The sequence below is a fragment of the Bos mutus genome, chromosome 22 (genome assembly GCF_027580195.1).
Source record: "Bos mutus isolate GX-2022 chromosome 22, NWIPB_WYAK_1.1, whole genome shotgun sequence".
NCBI classification, from domain to species: Eukaryota; Metazoa; Chordata; class Mammalia; order Artiodactyla; family Bovidae; genus Bos; species Bos mutus.
In genome coordinates, this window is record NC_091638.1 from 61,670,041 (window position 1) to 61,688,752 (window position 18,712).

An 18,712-nucleotide genomic window follows, 5' to 3' on the forward strand; every position below is an offset into this window, starting at 1 on the left:
AAACGGTGGTGGGCATGACTGTGGGCCCTCCGGGGCTGCCCTAACAACGTCCAAACGCGGGCTCTGAAGTCACTCACTGTTTCCTGACCGGAAGCTGGAATCCCCGTCCTGGTGTGGGCAGGGTGGTCCTCCTGAGGCCCCCCGCTGGGAGTGCATACGGCCGTCTCCTCCCCATGTCCTCACAGGGCCAGCCCTCTGCGTGTGCCCGTGTCCTGACGGCTTCTTCTCATAAGGACCCCGGTCCTGTGGATCAGGACCCACCCTGGTGTACCTCAGTCGTCTTACATCGCCTCTTTAAGGGGTTGTGTCTCCAAATACAGCCACACCGGAGGCGCTGAAGTTTGGGTTTCAAGCCGGGACGCTGGGGGACACATGCCAGGCCACCGCAGGGAGGCGGTCAGCGGCACAACCGGACCCCTTCCTGTTCCGGAGGTGGGAACATCCCAGGACGTAGCCGAGGCCTCAGCACGGCCAGCAGCCCTGTCGGGCTGGGTCCCCAGCCTTGCTCAGACCAGCCCCCTGCTCCAGGGCGAGGGCCTTCTCGGGCTAGACCTGAGACATGCTGCTCACCCGGATGGTCGTTCCCTCCCGTGCCCTCTAACCCAGCTGCTCGTCCCTTCACAGAGGCGCCAGGGCGGGGGCTGGAAGGGCCAGGGTCACTGTCAGGGGCCAGTGATGGGAGGAGGAGCCAGAGCTGCCTGGTAGGGCCCGGGTGCAGTGTGATAAGGGAGCAGCCCATCAGGGGGCTCGGAATCGGGTCAGGCTGCACTCTTCACGGGAGGGAGGGGGTGCTGTGGGCCGGGGACTGGTACTGGAGGGGCCAGGAGACTGGGGCCCAGAGGCCCCCCGACACCCCGTGAGGGGGTGGGGCAGGTGGCCGAAGGGCACAGTCAGGAGGCTGAGACAGACCCAGAGTGGGAGGCAGAGGGGAGCAGGGGACGGGGCCATGACGGGGCTGGGTGGAGCCACAGGGCCCACGGGGCTCTGAGCACAGGGCGTGCTGTAGGGGACGCGGCTGCCCGAGCTTTAGCAGCGGTGGGCAGCAGAGGAGGGGCTGATGACCTCGGCAGCAGGCAGCTCCCTGGGGCCTGCCCTGGAGGTCGGGCTGGAGGGGCTGGATGCTCTGGGGGCTCAGGGATGCTCAGCTGCCTGAAGGTGGCCACCACACATGGCCAGTGCTGACCAGAGCCTGGGAGCACACGGCCGTGGGAAGGGAGCGAAGGACATGACCCCAGGGCCGCAAGGCGTTGCCCCATCGCGGGGCCTGCAGCCCCGGGGCTGGACCCCGCCTCCCTCCGCGATGGGCCGAGGCCCCTCCCGAGAGGGGCAGCCCTGACCGGCTCCTGTCCCAGCTACTGTGCTCCTGGGGCCCAGCTGGGGCAGAGGCACAGGCCTGAGAACGTGGTCTTGGGGAATCTACACAGGTCTCCAGCAGCTGCACCCAATCCTGAAAGGCTCTACCTTCCAGCGACCAAAGAGGCTTCCAAGTCCTCACCCAGGCCTGTGCTTCCCCCGCGGGCTGTGACTGCAGTGGGCTGCTTCCCAGATTGCTGGTGATGGCCCCTGGAGATTCTCCCATGAGTGCCCGACATAGTGGAGCCCACGGATGACCAAGGTCAACCACAGGTTGCCTCACACGGGACTCAGGAATCAGGTCAGGTCCAGACCAAGTGGCCGATCGTGTCAAAGGGGTCCTGAGAAAACAAGAGAAAAATCCCGTATTAAAGGCCAATTTCGTGGGAAACACTAACACTGCAGAAAGGCAAATCTGCCAGCTATTTGCGTGCAAAGAACTGATGCACAGGCTCGCCTAGCGATGAGACGTGCACACTCCAAGAAATATGGACTCAACCCACTGAGTTATATTAACTTTAATTATTAACATTCAACATAATTATTAGATATTTTTCTTCAGCTCCCATCTGAGGGAGACACTTTGCTTGCACTTCGGAGACATCTATCTGACTGGCTTCTGGGGGTGTGAGGATGTTTGATGTACTTCTCCTAAATCTGAAAAAACAAATAATAATAAAAAACAAATTGAAAACATAAATAAATGGTCTCACTGCAAGCCAGGAGCAGACAGAACGGGAAGGCGGGCTGAGGCACTTCCCCGTCCCCTGCAGCACTTCCAGGGCCGGGACCTCTCCAGGGTCTCTGGGGCCCCATGTCGTTACGCAAGTAAATACAAAGACAGTCTCACTGAAAACGCATGGAATATTAAGCTGCAGCTCGCCCAGTGTGAGCGTCATTAAGTCTGGATTTGCCGGTACCAGTCAGATGGGGACTGCCTGGGCACGTTTCTTTTACATCAACTCTTGGTGGTCAGCTCCAGGGGGAACGAGGGCAGAGAAATGCGCAGGCCCCTCCACACACACACACACACACACACACACACTCTCTCTCTCTCTCTCTCTCACAGACACACACGCACACACACACACGCACACACTCACAGACACACACACAGACACATGCGCACGTGCACACATGCACACACTCTCACAGACACACATGCACACGCGCACACACATGCACACACACACAGACACCCATGCACACACGTGCACACACACACAGACCTACAGGTGCATGCACACACACTCACAGACGCGCACACACTCACAGACGCACACGCACACAGACACACAGATGCGCACACACTCACAGATGCACACGCACACAGACACACAGGTGCATGCACACACTCTCACAGACGCGCACACACTCTCACAGACGCGCACGCACACACACACGTCCGCACACACTCACAGACACACATTCGCGCACACACACATTCTCACAGACATGTCCAAGCACACACACAGGCGCGCGTGCACACACTCACAGACCCACACGCGTGTGCACACATGCACACGTGCACACACTCACACATGCGTGCACACAACTCTCAGACACACGTGTGTGCACACATTCTCACAGACACGCGTGTGCACACACATGCACGCACGCGCACACTCACAGACACACACGTGCGCACACACAGACACACACAGGTGCGCTTGCACACACACGTGCACTCACACTCACACATGCGCACACACGCACGCGTGCGCACACACTCTCACAGACACACACGCACACACACACTTCCACACCCAGCACCCACGTTCACTGTTGGTCTAACAAGCATCATTTCCAGCCTGGGGCGGGCAGTGGCACCGACCCCCACGCACCGGCTCCTGGCAGCTCCGCCAGCGAGGGAGGAGGGGCCGACGGCTGGGCAGTCTCTCGAGGAATGGGATTAATGCTCCAAAAATAGGCGGCCAGCACCGGGAGAGCCGGCTTGGAAACAAGGCCCTCCACCCCGCTCCCTCCTCCCACGGCCAGCACGCAGACCAGGGCCAAGGGGCCAGGCTCCCTGAGCCATCCAGCCACACTAGCTCCCAGTGGTCACAGGCTCCCTGTTCCCCCACCAAGTCCCAGGGAAGGGAGGGGAAAGGAACAAAGCCCCACCTTGAAGATTGTGACTCCCATCTTTTGTCCAGCCTGCTTTGCACATTTTAAATTGTGGTTGAAAATAGAAAACTTACCCTCTTAGACATTTTTAAGTGTGCAGTTCAGCGGTATTAAGTACCTTCACCTGGTTCCTCAACCAGCTCCAACAGCCTGTTTTTTTTAATTCCCCATTTCTTATTCAAATGCTGATGGAAATACATAGCTACCCCAGAGATGGAGAAAAGCCAGGGGGCCCTGGATCTTGACCCTGCAGCGAAAGACGTCTCTACACTCTGGAGGCTCCTCCACCCCATCCCACCAGCCGGTGTCCCCCCCACCAAGCTGGGGGCGTGGCTCAGAGCCTCCTGGGACCCATGGCAGCCCACTCATCTCTGAATTACTGGAAAGTTTCTGTCCTCAGGCCAGATCCTGATCCCTGGAACCTGTGCCTCTTGGCCTTGGGGTCCCTCAGGAGCAGGGATCCCCATTTTTCCTGGTCAGCCCTTGAGGGTCTGAAGTACCCACAAACTGAGGGCCCCCCACTCCCTCTTCAGGTGTCCAAAGAAGGGGAAGGAGCTTGTGTGCAGCAGGAGGCTGGGGGCCGGGAGCCTGGAGCAGCTTGGGCTGCAGGGGCTTGGTCCCTCCCCCTGCAGACAGAAGTATGGGGGGTGGGGCTGCATGGAAGGATTGCCTCTAAGACCCCGCCAGGGCCAACCCACTCCAAGGGCCAAACACTGGGAACCTGGATGTATCCCAGCATGGTGCAGGCAGGGAGGCCTCTGAGACTGGCCCTGGGGGTCACTGGGTCACCTGCTCCAAGCCCCCTGCCTTGTCATCTCTCCTTCCCCACCCTGAGCTGGAGGGGTGGGGTGGAGGGGTAGAGTGGTGACCTCAGGAACTAGTGACCAGCCCAGCCAGAAGAGAGTAAAACTGCCCCTTGGGGTCCCCCTAGGACAAGCAGGCGGGGGGACATAAGTTAGGGAGGCTTGCCTGCTCGCAAAAGTCTTTATTTCCTGGAGGACAGCAGATGGTAAGGCTGCCAGACACACTCGAGTGCTGGCGTCTCGTCCCTGCGGGGCTTGACCAAGGCTCTGTGGGGGCAAATGACCCACCCAGCTAACAAGCTAGAGATGCCCAGGGACCCAGACTGGCCTCCTAGGCCTGGGGAACCTTCCAGGCCCGGGGTGCTCTCTCCATCCCAACAGCTTGTGTCCCTCCCCCCAGCCCCAGCCTGCTCACCTCTGCCACTGTCTCTCCCGCCCCCTTGTCGGTAATCTGACTGTTCCTGCATCTCAGGGCCCCTAGGGGCCACCCCATGCTCACAGCTCCCAGGCTTCTGTGTCCTCGGGAGGAATGGGCAGTAGTGCCCGGTGGGCACCTCTGGATCCCAGTCCCAAATGATGAGGAGGGAGACCCCAGTTGGCCCCACGTGGGCAGACAGGCCTCCTGCCCCGAGGCTGCTATCGCAGGCACCAACGGATACGGCTCAGAGGTTAAGGCCACTGACAGCAGGAGGGCCCTAACAGAGTTCTCTACCTTGCTGGAACTGTAGAGGGATTACAAGACCTGAGGACACAGACGCTGACGATGCGTTTAGCCCACAGAACACGGTAACCACGACTGAGAGTCAGAGAACGAGCCTGGAAAAAATATCTGCAGCAAGCGTGCCAGGGAACGCTAACGTCTTCAACACTGAAAGGGCTCTTGCAAATCAGTGAGGCGAAGCCGAACACCTCGAAAGAAAAGCAGGCAAACACATGAAGAACTCATTCACAAAAGAAAAATGCAAATGGTGCCCAAAGGCAGGGGAGGAAACCTCTAGCCTCGCCACTGACCGGAACCGTCCTGCGAGTGAAGAGGGCGGCTATCAGAGGATCAGAGCCTCCAGGTGTCAACACATGACCCCGTTCCGTGGGGGCAGACAGACGAAGGTGGTTCATGAGCGTTCGAATAATGGGGGGTGAGCAGGAGAGCCCGGGAAATCCCCACACCTGTTCTAGAGCGAGGGCCGTGTGCGGGAGGGGCGGAGAGAAGGTGTATAAAATGCAGCACCCGGTGCCCTGACCGCCTCTGCTGGGAAATTCACTGCAGGAAAGTGATCAGAGAGGCAGGTCAAGCACACGAGTGCAGATGGGCCAGAGCAGCGTCCGTGTTTGTAAGTGAAGACTCAGTGTGAGCGTGGATTTTACATGTCGACTCGCTTGGACCACTGGGGGCCCAGACATCTGGTCAAATAAGAGTCTGGGTGTTTGAGTCACTGCTGATGAGGTGGATGAACCTCGAGCCTACTATTCAGAAAGAGAAAAGCAAATATCGCGCATTAAGACATACTTGTGGAGTCTAGAAAGATGGTACTGATGGATCTATTTGCCGGGCAGTGGAGGAGTCTCAGACACAGAGGACACACCTGCGGTCACAGCGAGGGGAGCAGAGGGTGGGGTGTGCCGAGCGAGCAGCCGCGCACGGTGCGGCACCATATGGAAAAAGCGTAGCCGGTGGGCATCTGCTGTGTGATGCGGGGAGTTCAAGCCCAGGGTTCTGTGACAACCTAGAGGGGTGGGTGGGAGGGAGGCTCAAGAGGGAGGGGACAGATGTATGCCTGTGGCTCATTCTTGTCGATGTATGGCAGAAACCAACACAACATTGTAATTACCACCCAATTAACAAATTTAAATATATGTATGTCTAAAGCGTCTTGGTGTGTCTGGACAAGAGGAGCATCTGGATTGGTGGACGCTGTAAAGCACATGATGCTTCCTGTGGTGGGTGGGCCTCATCCGATCAGTTGGAGGCCTGAATAGCCCAGCAGGCTGAGCCTCCCCAGGTAAGAGCGAATCCCTCCCACCCGGGACTTCAGTCTGCTCCTGCCTTCAGACTGGAACCACACTGCCTGCTCTGGGGGTCTCCAGCTCTCTCCCTGTCATTACAGAGAGACGGGAAGGAGATTAGAGAGACAGAGGATGCGCAGATCTGTGGCTTCTGTCCCCGGGAGACCCTAGCTAACACTCACCGTTACGATGCCTGCACCTGCTGCAGCCCCTGAAGCTCATGGAACAAAGGGACCTGTAGGGAGGGAAGCGGCTCGTTGGCTGAGCACCAACCTTGTGCCAGGCAGGGCTCTGGCTCCCAAGATTCATCCAGAAACAAAACAAAACAAAACTCACAGGGCTGAGTTCCACAGTGGGAGATGGGCCAAAGGTAATGTAGAATGGACCTCAGAAGATGATACCTGCGGTGGAAAAGGAAATGATGAGCAGGGGAGGGGTGAGCAGGGGACACAGGTGATCAGGGGAGGGGTGAGCAGGGGAGAGGTGAGCAGGGGAGAGGGGTGATCAGGGGAGAGTGAGCAGGGAGGGTGAGCAGAGGAGGGGTGAGCAGGGAAGAGCAGGGGATGTGGAGAGGGGAGGGGTGAGCAGGGAAGGGTGAGCAGGGAGGGGTGATCAGGGAGGGGTGAGCAGAGGAGGGGTGAGCAGAGGAGGGGTGAGCAGGGGAGGGGTGAGCAGGGGAGGGGTGAGCAGGGGAGGGGTGAGCAGAGGAGGGGTGATCAGGGGAGAGGTGAGCAGGGGAGAAGGGTGATGAGGGGAGAGCAGGGAGGGGTGAGCAGGGGGGGGGTGAGCAGGGAGGGGGTGAGGGGAGAGGGGATGTGGAGAGGTGAGCAGGGAAGGGGTGAGCAGGGAGGGGTGAGCAGGGGAGGGGTGAGCAGGGAGGGGTGAGCAGGGGAGGGTGAGCAGGGAGGGGTGAGCAGGGAGGGGTGAGCAGAGGAGGGGGTGATCAGGAGAGGGTGAGGGGAGAGAAGGGTGATGAGGAGAGGTGAGGGGGAGGGTGATCAGGGAGGGGTGAGCAGGGAGGGGTGAGCAGGGAGAAGGGTGATGTGGAGAGAGGTGAGCAGGGGAGGGGTGAGCAGGGGAGGGGTGAGCAGAGGAGGGGTGATCAGGGGAGAGGTGAGCAGGGGAGAAGGGTGATGAGGGGAGAGGTGAGCAGGGGAGGGGTGAGCAGGGGAGGGGTGAGCAGGGGAGAAGGGTGATGTGGAGAGAGGTGAGCAGGGGAGGGGTGAGCAGGGGAAAGGGATGTGGTATCTTTGGAAGGAAATGTCCGTTTCTAGAGGCGAGGCCATGTTGGGCCTCAGGGAGAATTGAAGGTTATGGGCTGAATCCTGTGCCCCAGATTCCCATGTTTAAGCCCCGGAGCCTCAGAGTGCAGCTGTCTGGAGTTGGGCCTTTAAAGAGGTGACCAGGGCAAAATGAGCTATGGGCCATGGGATCACTAGAGCTGACATGAGTTACAACTAAGCAACAAGGTAAAGTGAGACCACTAGAGTGAGCCCTAACCCCCCAGGACCGGGGTCCTTACAGGAAGAGGTCAGGACACGCATACACTCAGAGGGACGACCCTGTGAGGACGTGGGAGGAGACGACCCGCCATCTGCACGGTCGGGGAGAGGCCTCAGGAGGCCCAGCCCCGCCCACGCCTGGGTCTGGGATTCCAGCTCCAGGGCTGGAGACAGTGAGCGTTTGCTGTTTGAGCCAGCCTGTCTGCGGGACTTGCTACAGCCATCCTGCAGACAGACCCTCTGACACTTGATGAAGAACGTGCAGGCCCTTCCAGGCTGTGAGGACAAGTGCGCCTGGCACCCAGGTACCCAGCGAGGAGCCGGGGTGAGGTGGGCCGGCTGGTGGGAGAGGAGCCCTAGGGTGGGGGGAGCCATGGAAGGGACGAGCAGAGAGGGGACAGGACCTGACTTTCCAGTCTCAGCCCCTCAGAGGCCAAGGGGAGGCCCAGACAGCAAAGGACTCAAGTGAATATACATGTGCTCCAACCAACGTAGGGAGACAGGCGCGTTCCTGGAAAGAAACGACCAACCAAAACTCACGCCAAAAGAAATGGGAAATCCAGACGTACTTGTCACAAGTAAAGAGATCGAATTAATGATTCAGATTCGCACAAGGACAAACCCTCACCCAGATGGCTTCTCTGGTGAATCTCACCAAACACTAATGAAGAATTAATTCTAATTCTTCACAAACCCTTCCAAGAAGAGGGCAGAACACTTCCCGACTCATTCTACGAGGCCAGAACCACCCTGATAGCAAAGCCAGATATAGACACCACAAGAAAAGAAAGCTTCCGACCAGTATACCCTCCAAATATAGACACAAAAATCCTCAGCAAAATGTTAGCAGACTGGATCCATCGACACTGTGCTCCATGACCAGGTGGTATTGATCACAGGGATGCAAAGCCGGTTTGGTGTTTGAAAATCAATTCATGTCATACACGACATCAGTTGAATTTTAGAAAGCCACACCACCTCAACGGACCTAGAAAACACGTTTGACCAAATGTAACACCCTTACGTGATAAAAACATTTAACAAATTAGGAATTGAAGTGAACTTCCTCCACCTGACAAAGGGTATTTAGGAAACCCCACAGCTCACACCATATTAACAATAGAAGACTAGCTTTCCTCCTGACATCAGGAACAAGACACGGATGTCTGCTCGCCTCCACTTGTATTGAACTCTCTCCAGGGGGGTTGGGACAGGGTAATAAGGCAAGAGAAAGAAATATAGGCATCCGGGTCGGAAGAGAGGAGTAAAGCCGTCTCTGTATGCAGACAGCCTGAGCTGGAATATAGGAACGTAAGGGATCTTCTAAAAGCTGCCAGAACTAGTGAGGTCGGCAGGTTTACAAAAGGCAGTGCAAGAACCATGTGCCTCTCTATATATTAGCAAGAGCGATCTGAAAATGAAATTATGAAAACACTCACATATATAACATCATCAAGAATAAAATACTTAATACATTTAACAAAAGAAGCACGACACTTGTGTCGTAATGCTCTCCATGAGCACACGCTGCTTGGTAATTAAGGCTCCCGTGAGCATCACCTTCCCCACAGAGCCTGAGGACACATGGTCCCGCCTGCCCTGCACCCCCTCCTCCCGTCCTGGGCCCACTGCTCCCCCTCCTCTGTCCTCGCAGGCCCACCCGGTCCCATCTCTCCGCGTGCCTCTGGCCTGTCTTCAGAGCTGCACACCCTCCCTGGGGGGATTGCTCACACCCAGCATCACATTTCTCCGTGGGGTGACTTGGTGACTCAGGGCTGTGAGCGTCTCTCCAGCTCACTTGTGCCACCAGGCCTTGTCTTATCTACTCGTGTGATTCTCTGGCCAGGGGCTGCCACCCCGTCTTTAATCCCTGCGGCCATGAGCCTCAGGCCACGTGGAATGAGTGAACGATGAGTCCATCTGCACTTGGCCTCAAAAGCAAGTTCTGGTGCTGTGGAGCTGGAGCCTCTGTCCCTGGGGACGCAAGGGGGTAGGACGGTGGGCAGGCGAGAGAGACCCTCTGCAGCAGTCACGGCCAGCCAGACGCCCCGTGTGGCCCCCAGACCCCCTCCTGAGGGAGCTGCTGCGGCCTGAGCCCCACACCCTGCCCTCCTGCCGCGGCTGGTCCACGGCCCTCTGCCTCTCATAGAGCTGAGTGACCAAGCCTGCTCGTTCCAGATCATCCTCCTGAGGGCCTGTGCGTGGGCTGTGGGCACTGTGCACCCACAGTATCCGCGCTGACCCTGTGCAGTAGACGTGGGAAGGCCCAGCGACAGCCGGGTATCCTTGTCTTCTGCTCTGCGCTCAGGTCCTCAGGCAGCTCAAGCCCACCTCCTCCACGAAGCCTTCTGCCACCCACCTGCCCGCAGCCAGGGAATGCTGAAAATGGGCAGAGGACATAAGCTTTCTCTCCCCACCTGGCCCTCAGCTCCTTGGGTAGATCCCATTCTGCTACTCACCTGCCCGCAGCCAGGGAATGCTGAAAATGGGCAGAGGACATAGGCTTTCTCTCCCCACCTGGCCCTCAGCTCCTTGGGTAGATCCCATTCTGCCACTCACCTGCCCGCAGCCAGGGAATGCTGAAAATGGGCAGAGGACATAGGCTCTCTCCCCACCTGGCCCTCGGCTCCTTGGGTAGATCCCATTTGTGCCAGTCAGCTTTGCTTAGTCACTTCAGTCATGTCCAGCCCTTTGTGACCCCATGGACCATGGCCTGCCAGGCCCCTCTGTTCCTGGGATTCTCCAGGCAAGAATACTGGAGTGGGTTGCCATTTCCTTCTCCAACGATAAAGAAAGAAATGAGTGAAGTGAAGTCGCTCAGTCGTGTCCGACTCTTTGCGACCCCATGGACTGCAGCACACCAGGCTCCTCCGTCCATGGGATTTTCCAGGCAAGAGTACTGGAGTGGGGTGCCATTGCCTTCTCCATCCAGTCAGCTTTAGCCAAGTAAAATTCACATGCGGTAAAACTGTGTTACGTGTACAACTCGATGAGTTTGACAAAAGCCACAGTCGCATCACCACCACAGAGGGGCCCTAGAGCATGCCCATCACTCCCAGCGTCTCCCTCTGCCGGCAACTTGCCGTCCCCCGCCCCACACCCGGCAGCCCCAGTCCGCCTTCCTAAGCTGCAGTCCTGCCTCTTCTACAACGTCATACGTGACATCACTCCACGCCTCTTGAGCCCAGATTCTCGGCGTGACGTGCTTGCCGTTCATCTGCGTCACGGCGGGCATCGCCACAGTCCTGTTTACGGTGGGGCAGGTGCCCACTGTGGGGGACCCCGGCCTACCCATCCTGCCACTCAGTGGAGGGCATTCGGGTTGCTTCCAATTTTGGGCCATTACAAATAAAGCTGCTGTGACCTACTGTATAAATAGCTCAGGGAAACTGCTCAGCACTCTGTGGGCACCTAATGGGAAGGAAATCCAAAAAAAGAGGGAATATATATCTATTCACACACACACACATACATATATATGTGATATGTGGGCTTCCCAAGTGGCTCAGTGGTAAAGAATCTGCCGGCCAATGCGGGAGACTTGGTTTCAATCCTTGGACTGCAGGAGAAAATGACAACCCACTCCAGTATTCTTGCCTGAGATACCCATGAATAGAGGAGCCTGGCGGGCTACAGTGCAGGGGGTCGCAAAGAGTCGGACGTGGCTGAGCACCTGAACAGCAGCAGCAGCCAGCGACGTGTGTACGCACAGCTGGCTCACTTTGCTGTGCGGCAGCAACTGACAGCCCTGTAAAGCGATAAATGCCAGTGAAAATTAACTCAAAAACAGAGAGCAGTTTCAGATAGTCTGCAACTTGGAGATGGCCCTATTTTCAGTATGACTGTCACATGTAATACTCTAAACCATGACGTGTTCAAGTAGCAACGCTTCTGGTTCCACACAGACTGAAATAAAACAAATTAAAACAAAAAACAAAGCTGCTATGAACATTGGCATGCTGGTTCCAGTGGACTGAGTTTTCGCTTACTTGGGAAAATACCTCTGAGTGGGATTGTTGGATTGTGTGGTAAGTGTGTGTTGAACTTTATAAGAGATTACCAAACTGATTTCCAAAGTGGCCGGGCGTCTGCACCCCCGTCAGCGACACACACAGGAGCTCCAGTAGGAGTGTTCGCCGTCAGCCCTGGGGGTTCAGTCGTTCCAGCAGGCCTGTAGCCGTGGCTGGACCTTTCCTGGATCACGTGACCAACCACTTTGGCCATTCCCCCCATGTGCTTATTTGCCATCCCTTTCTCTTCTTGGTTGAAATGTCTTGCCCAGTCTTGAACTTTTACATTATTTGTGTAGGCTGGGCCTCCGTTGCTGCGTGGGCTTTTCTCTGGTTACGGCGAGCGGGGACTCCTCTGCATTGCATTCTTACTGCAGTGGTTTCTCTGGCTGCGGAGCGCAGGCTCCAGGCACATGGGCGTCGTTACAGCAGTCGCGGCTCACGGGCTGCAGGTGCTTGGGCTTCAGCAGTTGCAACCTGGGGGCTCGTCGATGGCGGCTCGCGGGCCCCACGGCGCGCAGGCCTCAGCAGTTGCTGCAGGCGGGCTCAGTCATTGCGGCACGTGGGCTTACCTGCTCCGTGGCATGTGGAATTTTTCCAGGCCAGGGACCAAAAGCCATGTCCCCTGCATTGACAGTCGGCTTCTTATCCACTGTGCCACGGGGAAGCCCTGTTTTGCTCAACGTTTAAGTCAAGCTGTCTCTTACTGAGTTGCGAGTGTTCTCTGTGTACTCACAACGCGACTCTGTTACTGGGGATGTTTTGCAAATATTTTCTCCCAATCTGTGGCTTTTCATTTTCTTTACCGTGTTTTTTGGAGCACAAATATTTTTAATTTTGATGAGGTCCAATTTATTATTTAAAAAATTGTATGGTTTGTGCCTTTCACATTTTATCTAGAAAAATCTTCGCATAAACTCAAGGACAGAAACACTGTTTTCCTGTGCTTTCTTCTAGCAGTTTTACGCTGATAATTCTTACGTTTATATATGCACAGTTGCCAGTCAGTATGAATAAGCATTAGTCTGGTTGATATTTGCATCAAAGATAGTGAGTGAGCTTTGAGATTCTTTTGTAAAATTTTATTTCTTTGTTTATTTTTGGCTGCCCTGGCAGCTCGTGGGCTCTAGAGCCTGGGCTCAGTAGTCATAGCACATGGGCTTAGTTGCCCCAAGACACGTGGGATCTTCCCGGAGCAGGGATTGAACTGGTGTCCCTCGCATTGCAGGGCAGATTCTTAATCGCTGGACAACCAGGGAAGCCCAGTTTCCTTTATTAACAGCTGCTGTCTACTTACTTCACCGCCTTCTGCTGGAATGAGTCTTTCTCTGTTAGATGGCCTCTGCACCTTTGTTGAAACCCTCTTGTCATAAATGCAGGGACTGAGTTCTAAACTCTAGTCTTGTCCTTTGATTTATCTATCTTTAAGCCAGCACTGTTCTGTCTTATCTGCTATAGCTTTATAAGACTTGGAATCAGGTAGTATAAGTCTCTCAACTTCCTTCTTCTTTATTATTGTTTGGAATTTCCTTCGTCCCTTGTATCTCTTTATAAATTTTAGAATCATCTTGTCAAAGTCTTTTTAAAAATTGGGTGGTTTTGCTGGAAATTGCATCAAACCTACAGATCAATATGGGGAAACATCAGCACCTTAACAATATATTCCTGGAACCCATGACCATGAGACTGAGCGGGACCCTGTGGGGGCTTCAGGCACAGATTCCCTCCGGATCCCACACCTCTTGTACATAGGAAGGCTTCAGCCTCCTAGGCCTTCCGTGAGTTCTGAAGAGCAAATTTAATCAGAGAAGTGAGAAAATGCAGAAACAAAGGCAAGGAGTCAAGCAAGAAAAAATAATGAGAGTCAAAGTCAAGCCCCCCCCAAGGGCCGCGGGAAACACTCTGAGCTGTGGGAGTCAAGCAAGAAAAAACAATGAGAGTCAAAGCCAAGCCCCCCCCAAGGGCCGCGGGAAACACTCTGAGCTGTGGGAGTCAAGCAAGAAAAAACAATGAGAGTCAAAGCCAAGCCCCCAAGGGCCCATGGGAAACACTCTGAGCTGTGGGAGTCAAGCAAGAAAAACAATGAGAGTCAAAGCCAAGCCCCCCCCAAGGGCCGCGGGAAACACTCTGAGCTGTGGGAGTCAAGCAAGAAAAAACAATGAGAGTCAAAGCCAAGCCCCCCCCAAGGGCCGCGGGAAACACTCTGAGCTGTGGCCTCAGGTTGATAGCAGGTGGAAGAAGCTAACTGCAAGCTGACCACCAGCATGGAGACACCAGACTCTCTGGAACTGAATGGTTGATGATTGAGATTCCCGATACTTCACCAGCAACCCATCAGAGAATTGTGCACACCCTGTGACCCCTCTCCCCACACTGTCTATAAAGTCCCTTCCCTGAAAGCTGTGGGGAGTTTGTGCCTTTTGAGCATGAGCTGAGCTGCCCATTCTCCTTGGTTGAGCTTGCAATAAAATGCACTTCATCACAACCCGGGTCAGAAGAGTGGCTTTGCTGCACGTTGGGTGAGTGGATCCAGGACTGGCTTGGTAACAAACACGGCATGACTCTGCATGCATTTAGGTCTTTTCAGATCTCTCAACGATATTTTATAGTTTTTTGGGTACATGTCTCACACACATTCTGTTAAATTTACCTCTAAATAATTCATGATTTTTAAAATTCTATTTATAAATTGTATTGTTCTTACACTTTCTCTAAATAATTCATGGTTTTTTATTCTGTTTATAAGTTATATTGTTCTTACAACTTCAACTTCTAATTGTCCACTGTTAGGACACAGAGACAGGATTTTTACATTTTGGCTTTTTATCCTGTGACTTTGCCAAACTCACTTGTTAGTTCTAGGAGTATCATGTAGTTTAGTCTACAGACAAAAAAATGTCATCTGTGGATCAAGATTGTTTCAATTTTCCCTTTCCAGCTATATAAAAATATTATTTTCCTTGCCTTATCACATTGGCTGGGTCCTCTAGTAAAGTGGCGATGCCTGTGTGCTAAGTCTCTTCAGTCCTGTCTGACTCTTTGCAACACTATGGACTGTAGCCCACCAGGCTTCTCTGTCCATGGGATTCTCCAGGCGAGGAGAGTGGAGCGGGTTGCCATGCCCTCCTCCGGGCGGTGTTCCGGACTCAGGGATGGAACCCACATCTCGTCAGTCTGCGGCATTGGCAGGCGGGCTCTTTACCACTAGCGCCACCTGGTGGCAGTGGATGTTTCTGCCTCATTCCCATTCGTCTTTCACCATCCAGGGTAACGTCATTGGGTTTTTCTGGATCCCCTTTATCAGTTGAAGTGAAAGTCGCTTAGTCGTGTCCGACTCTTTGTGACCCCATGGACTGTACAGTCTATGGAATTCTCCAGGCCAGAATACTGGAGTGGTAGCCTATCCCTTCTCCAGTGGATCTTCCCAACCCAGGGATCAAACTGGGGTCTCCTGCATTGCAGGCAGATTCTTTACCGGCTGAACCATGAAGGAGCTCCTTTTAGTCCTAGTTTACTGACGTGTGTGTATGTGTTTAAACCATCAATGGGTGTTGAATTTTGCCAAATGCCTTAATTGTTTTGCATTTATGGAAATGATTGTGGTTTTCTGCTTCAGACCACTCACATTGTGAACTGTTGATCCTGAAATGTTATAGTAACTTACATTCTCGGAATTAGCCCTGCCTGGTCACATGTGTTGTCCTTTTGTAAAAAAAAAAAAAAAAAATTATTTTTGGTTGTGCTGGGTCTTCGTTGCTGGGCTTTCTCTAGTTGTGGTTTGCAGGGTTTGCACTGCAATGGCTCCTCTTGCTGTGAAGCACAGGCTCCAGAGCGCTCAGGCTCTAGTAGCTGCATCACAGGGGCTCAGTAGTCACAGCTCCCGGTCTCGAGAGCACAGGCTCGGAAGTTGTGGCACAAGGATTTAGTTGCTCCGAGGCTTGTCGGATCTTCCAGGATCAGGGATCAAACCTATGTCTCCTGCATTAGCAGGTGGATTCTTTACCACTGAGCCACCAGAGAAGCCCTTGTATTCTTGTTTTAATACTCTGTTAAGTACTTTTGTGTGGCCTCATGAAGTGTACTGGACTTAAATTTCCTTTTCGTGTCGTGTCCTGTCTGGACTTGGTACCAGGGTTAAGATGGTCTCACAAAAGAGTTCCCTCCTCCTCTGTGTTCTGAAAGCACTCTGCAGTGACCATGTTATTTCTCCTTTAAAGGTTTGCTGAGATCCTCCAGTGAGGCTCACACCTGGACTTTCTCTGCATCAAGGCCAGTGCTGGGCCAGGCAGATGGAAGCCCGGCCAGGAGGGGCCATGCACAAAGATGGTTCTGTGCTGTGTTAAGTTTGAGGGTTTGTGCAGGAGGGAGGTTGCCCTGTGGCCCTGGAGCTGGCAAGGGTGATTCAGAAATGCACTAGAAGTGGACATGGAGAAATGGACATGGAGAAATAACATGGTCACTGCAGTGTGCTTTCAGAACACAGAGGAGGAGGGAACACGGAGAGGCAAGCAGAGGGGTCCCCCATGGAGCCCTGAGAAAGGATGATGGGTGTGGGCTGCACAGACACAGAATACTGAGAAGTGGCCAGAGAGGGAAGACCCCAGGAGCACAGGGTGCAGTGTGGGTGGGGGGTGGGAATCTTGAAAGCCAGGTGCTTTAGCCCAAGAGTATCCAGATAAGAATGGTTAGCTGGCCAGGCTACTGAGGGCACGAGAAGGATGTGTCTGGTAAGTCCTGCAGGCTGGGGAAACCAGGGGACCTCGGAGGCACAGCTCCAGCAGAGCAAGACAGGCAGGCCACAGGGTATGTCCCTTCCCTGGCAGCTGCCCCTCCTCCAGATGCCTGGGCATGCCGCCCTCCTCCGTCTGCCGATAGCCCTAGCCCGAATCCTGCCCTGATTCATCATCCTGACCTGATGACTCCTGTTGCGCCTTCAGCCCCTGGAGTCTCCCCTCCAAAGTCCCAAACTCTCCGTATATCCAGTTAAACCTGTGCCCACCGCCCAAGCCTGGAGCTGTCTGCAGCAGTCTGTTCTGTGGGGTGAGGCTCTGCACACCTTTGGAGAACCCAGCACCTGCCACCTGAAGACTCAGTCTGCAACGTTTTAAGAAACAAGCAGGAAGCAAGGGGGCGCCTGCAAGGGCGGAGGGCTGGGGTTTGGAGGGCTGCCTCCCTTTGCTGAGCGGAGAGAGGGGAAAAAAACGTAAGCCGGCCCTCCCAGGGCGGGTGCTGGGACGATCTGCGGGTTCCCTGAGCTGACGCAGCCCTCCCCACAGGCTGGGCCGGAGCAGGGCATTACCCTGACAGGAGTGCGGGCTGGGGCTGCGGCCCCAGAGCCCGCAGAAAACCTGCCGGAGAAACTTGGCCACTCAGGACTTGGCGGCAGATCGGAGCCACAACAGGGCGCCCAGAGGCTCAGAGGGTGTGGGGCCGCGCCTGCACGGTTGGCGCTCCCTGCTCCCGGCCCTCACCTCTCTTCTCCCCACCTCCACCCCCTGCCTCTGCGGCCCTGGCTCAGGAAGCACGTGTGTTTTCCGCAAGAAACAGGAGGCTCCCCCAGGTCAGGCTTCCCTCTGCGGGGTGGGCCAGCACAAAGGCCTGCTGTGTGGCCTTGGATGAGTTCTTGACTCCGCTGTGCTGGTCATCGTCGTGTACCCGAGAAAACGGAGTGGAGGAGCGCAGTGTCCCGGGCACTGCCTCCGGGCGCGCAAGGTCACGTCACGGCTGGGCCACGCGTCATGCAGCGCCGCAGCCCCCGCGAGGGGGGTGCGGAGGGGCTAGCAACGCCTTTGCACTCTGGTGGTCGCGCCCACCACGGACGGCGCCGGGAGCCGGGGTCGCAGACCGTCCACCCCAGGGCCTACCGCCTGCCCGGTCGGGGGATGCGCTTTAAAGGCGGGCCGCCGGGCATCCGCAGCTCGCCCCCTGGGCGGGGCCGCGGGCTTGGGGGCGGTGGGCGGTGGGCAGGGGACCCGAGACTCGCAGGCCCCGCCCCCGCCCCAGCCTCGCCCCGGCCCCGCCCGGACACCGCCCCGGCCTCGCCTCCGGGAGACCAGCTCCCGGGAGCTCCGGCCTCGGCCTGATGGACGGGGCGGAGGCGGGGCCGGCAGAGGAGGCCGCTGATTGGCCGGCGCCGCTGATTGGCCGGCGCAGGAGCCACTCACGGCCCCCGCTGCGTCGGGCTGCGCTCGTGCGGGCTCGGCTCGGCTCGGCTCGGCTGCGCGGCCGCGGACGGACGGACGGGCGTGCGCGGGGGGCGCGGGGCGCGGGGCGCGGGCCTCGGCGGCGGCGACGGCGGCGGCGGCGGCGGAAGCCTTGTGCCCCCGCCCGCCCGGTCCTCTCGCAGAGCCGGAGGCAGCGCGCGCCTGCCGTAGCTGAGCGGGCGCAGGCGCGGGGGGCGGCGGCGCGGGGGAGGCGCGGGGTCTCGGAGCGAGCGCGGCCCGCCGGGCGCCTCCGACCCGGCCCAGCCGACTGACTGACGGACTCGCGCGGACGCGGCCCCTCCCTGCCGCCGCCCGCCCGCGCGCCCGCCCGGGGCGCCCACCTCGCCGGCGCCGGGCCCGGGAGCGATGACATCGACGGGGAAGGACGGCGGCGGGGCGCAGCACGCGCAGTATGTGGGGCCCTACCGGCTGGAGAAGACGCTGGGCAAGGGGCAGACAGGTGCGTGCGCGCCGGCCGGGGCCGGGAGGCCGGCCCGCGGCGGGGCCGGAGGGCCAGGGGCGCCGATGGGCGCCGGGGGAGCCAGGGGACCGCGAGGGCCGGGGGCGCGCAGGCCCGCCGCCCGGGAGCGCCGCGCGGGGCCGGGGAAAGGAGGCCGCCCCGAGCTGGGCGCCGCAGGCCGGGCCCGCGGCTCCGGCCCGGAGCCGCGAACAATAGGAGGCCGGGCGCCCAGGCCCGCCGCGAAGCCCCG

The 18,712-nt window shown here is 56.9% G+C and overlaps 1 protein-coding gene across 1 annotated transcript; it reads left to right on the forward strand.

Moving 5' to 3' along the window:
* Positions 1 to 17,881: 17,881 nt before the first annotated feature.
* On the forward strand, positions 17,882 to 18,274 carry LOC138984624 (protamine-like). Its single transcript, XM_070358976.1, has one exon. It carries the CDS (start codon positions 17,882 to 17,884, stop codon positions 18,272 to 18,274), a length of 393 nt encoding a protein of 130 aa, XP_070215077.1.
* Positions 18,275 to 18,712: the final 438 nt, after the last annotated feature.

Coding starts and splice junctions, on each gene's coding strand:
- LOC138984624 (XM_070358976.1), top strand. CDS start 17,882: ATGGACGGGGCGGAGGCGGGGCCGGCAGAGGAGGCCGCTGATTGGCCG.